Source organism: Macadamia integrifolia, chromosome 5, assembly GCF_013358625.1.
Source record: "Macadamia integrifolia cultivar HAES 741 chromosome 5, SCU_Mint_v3, whole genome shotgun sequence".
Lineage (NCBI taxonomy): Eukaryota > Viridiplantae > Streptophyta > Magnoliopsida > Proteales > Proteaceae > Macadamia > Macadamia integrifolia.
In genome coordinates, this window is record NC_056561.1 from 9717873 (window position 1) to 9721128 (window position 3256).

Here is a 3256-nt window from a genome sequence, read left to right on the forward strand (position 1 = left end):
TTTTTTTTTTTTTTTTTTTTTTGATTTTTTATTGGCAGACAATGGACATTTCTCAAATAACTTGAAATTTTGGTTGCTGACATGAGACCTGATCTCCAAAGCAATTTAAGTTTATTGTAGAGTGCCATATTATATCTCAACATTGACTCCAATTTCATCTTTTTCTGCTTTCTAGCTTATCTTCATATTACATGAGACAACTTATTTTGAAAATAAAAGTAAGAAAGTTAATGAGATTTTTCAAAGTTGTTATGCTCTTGGTACAAGTTTTCCTAATTCAACTATTTCTGATGTTTCAAATGAAAACTTTTGTCCTATTTTTGAGCTTTGTCAAACATCATTCTTTCCTCTTTGTAAGTAAAATCATTAGTAGCGAGTTTTTTTTTTTGGTAACTGAAGGAAGGATCTTATATCAAATCACTTAGATGTTATTAAATTATATGATTTCTTCATGAGTAAAGTTATAATTTCTTTTCATTCAAGTTTTCTCATGGCAGTGTGGTTGGTGTTCTAGAACTTTGTCTTTTAGGAATGACAATAAAGTCTGGAGATGACTGATAAAGATCTGTTGGACATGCAGGTTTCTCCACATAAAAGAGGCATAAGAAATGGACCGAAGGCTTTGAAACCTATTCCAGTAATAATTCGCTGCAAGTAAGAACTTTGCTATTTAAATTCTAATTTATTGGCTCTTGGAATTTTTCTGTTATTTGGTCTTGAAGTCAATGCATCGAATTATTTTCCTTGAATTCCAGGACAATTATAATCTAATGCTACACTTATTTCTGCTTTTGGCACATAACCTTATGTGAAGATTTACTGACTCCCTTCTGTGAAATTTTGCAAATGAACTTATGTGATTAAATGTGGTAGTCCTGCCTTGATTACTAAGATTGATTAATAAAATGCATATGATCATGTAGAATGGGACTTCCTCAATCTTGTCATGGAATTCAATGGTTTAGGCGGTAAAGAGTTTGATGCATCTAGAGGAATTTGATGGGTTGATCAGATTGTCTTTCCCTATTTCTTTTCCTTTTTGTAGGAGAGATTCTTAAAAGGCTTATGGTCATGGGTGAATGTAGTTGGAGAATTCAGGAACTTCGTATAATAAAGTTGTTCCTATTATTATCTCAGTACACATGCTATACTATCTCGTACACTTTTGGGGCTAGACATGATCCTGCACCTAGGAGCCATGCTGAGAATTTTTGTAGCAACTACAAGGCTGTGTATAAGTTAAAAAAAGGATGTTGATTGGACTAGGAAATATTAGGCAGGTGATTGTTGAAATAGGAGCAACTCTTTTGGTCTTTAAAATGGGAGAAGTTCCTTGAATGTAATTTGGGGTCCTATTGGTGTGAAATTGAATGCACTAGATGGTTGGAATACCCCTACGGAAATGATGGGAGAAAAGGCTGTCAGGGTGGAAGAGATAGAATTTGTCTATTGAAAAGATGGATCTAAAATGAGATTTTTTGGAAGATATTTGAGTAGGTAACACTCCTCTTGCCTTGGTCTTTCCAACACTTTACAGATGGGGGTTGGAAAGCATGGACATTTGGTGCTATATATGGATATATGAAATGGTAGTGTTATCTGGAACTGGTGTTTTGAAGGACCTGATGTTGAGCAAATATGACTTGGCAAATCTGTTTCAGATCATATATGGTCTCTTTGGATTTAGCTTCTCTGATAAGATATATTATCAATCAGCGTGAGTGTCTGGTCTCTCACTCTGAGAGGGTTGTAATCTGGAAATCTTGACTTTGGATGTCAGGCAGAACAAGGAATTTTCAAGTTTGCACTTAAATGTGTCTCATGCAGTTGAAGTATGGAGATGATAGACCACCTTGTCCTCGCAACTTTGCATCTCTGACTTGGTTGGGAACATTCCAGGTGAAAGCTTCCATTTGTTGTGTGTGAACCTTCCAAATGGAATCTCTGGCCTGGGAACTAACAGAACAGGAGTGTGAGTAACCATTCATGTTTCAAAATCCTATTTTATGTTGACTTGTTGGTCCTAGTGTTTTAAAATGATGTTAGACGAGCTACTGTCATATCTGTTGGATCATGTATCTTTTTCCTCTTGTGGTCTACAGTCAGATTGGGTGATCGATTTGTTGACCTTTTGCCAAGATGATATGATGCTCATTCCGTTCTTAGGAATGGATTGGTCCTGTTAATGTAACTATATCTCTATGACTCTATACTAGGTGACATGCAGCACCTACAGGGAGGGGGAGGGGAACTAGAGATTGGAGTCCCTAAATCTAATTCTAGGCTATAACCCTGGTTTATTGTATGCCGTCCACAGATGACTTTCTCAATTGTTCTTCTTTCCTTTAATGATTGCCTTCTTGTGGAAGTTGTTATCAACAGTGATGTGGTGCACTAAATCCACAATTCCGTCTTATTACTAGCGTATATGAAACTTTTGTGATTTTCTTACTTCCTGTGTTGCAGGAGTTGTGGTCGGGTGAAGCTACCACATTTCTACTGTTGCAGTGGTGACAGGAGACAGATTTGGGAACGGAGTGATTCCACCAGCTGATAAAGTTCTGTTGAATGGCTGTGCTAAACACATATAGAAGGTTAATCAGTTGCACTTTCTGATTTTGAATTTGTAACATTTTTAGGATTTGAACCACAAGAAAGTTCCATCACTAAAGTTGCCTGACCAATTAATGATCTTCAAATAAAAATTTGGCTTGGGATTTTGCTGACATTATCATTGAACTACTGTTAAATGTGACCCCAAATACATAAAAAGTTGGATTAGTGTCTGTGGTCATAACAGCCAATTGATTCACAAATACTTGGGCATCACATGAAGTTGCCCCTGATGAAAAGTCACTGGTATGGAATTTGCAATGCTGAGACCAAATCTGCAACATCAAGAAACTTGATGCTTACCGTGAGAAAATTTACTGTCAATGTTTAGGGATGAGTATGAAATAGTATGAAATACTCCTATTGGAGAGGGTTTATTTTGCAGCACGATATGTAGTAAAGTGGATTGCTTCCCTGTGACCTTTTTGCCCTCTTCTTGCGTTCATGATGTTCAATATGTAGAGGGCATACAGAGAAATTTCATAGCCAGAGATTTGAGAATACTGTACCAAATCTCTACGGCTGCTCCTCCCTCTGTTTTCCTCTCCAGCTCCTGCTCTGGCTACATCTCTCCCTCCCTTGCCATCTACATCTCCCTTCTCCCTTCCACCCTCTCTCCCACCACCCACCGTCCCCCCATAAC

General features: G+C 37.3%; 1 protein-coding gene across 1 annotated transcript in view; it reads left to right on the forward strand.

The window, feature by feature from the left end:
- LOC122078732 overlaps positions 1-2728 on the forward strand; it is an 8425-nt gene extending 5697 nt beyond the window's left edge. The window contains exons 2-3 of the mRNA XM_042644834.1: positions 581-654; positions 2467-2728. Of these exons, the coding sequence (XP_042500768.1) occupies positions 581-654; positions 2467-2554 (162 nt within the window). The 3' untranslated portion in view covers positions 2555-2728. The remainder of the gene's footprint in view (positions 1-580; positions 655-2466) is intronic.
- Positions 2729-3256: the final 528 nt, after the last annotated feature.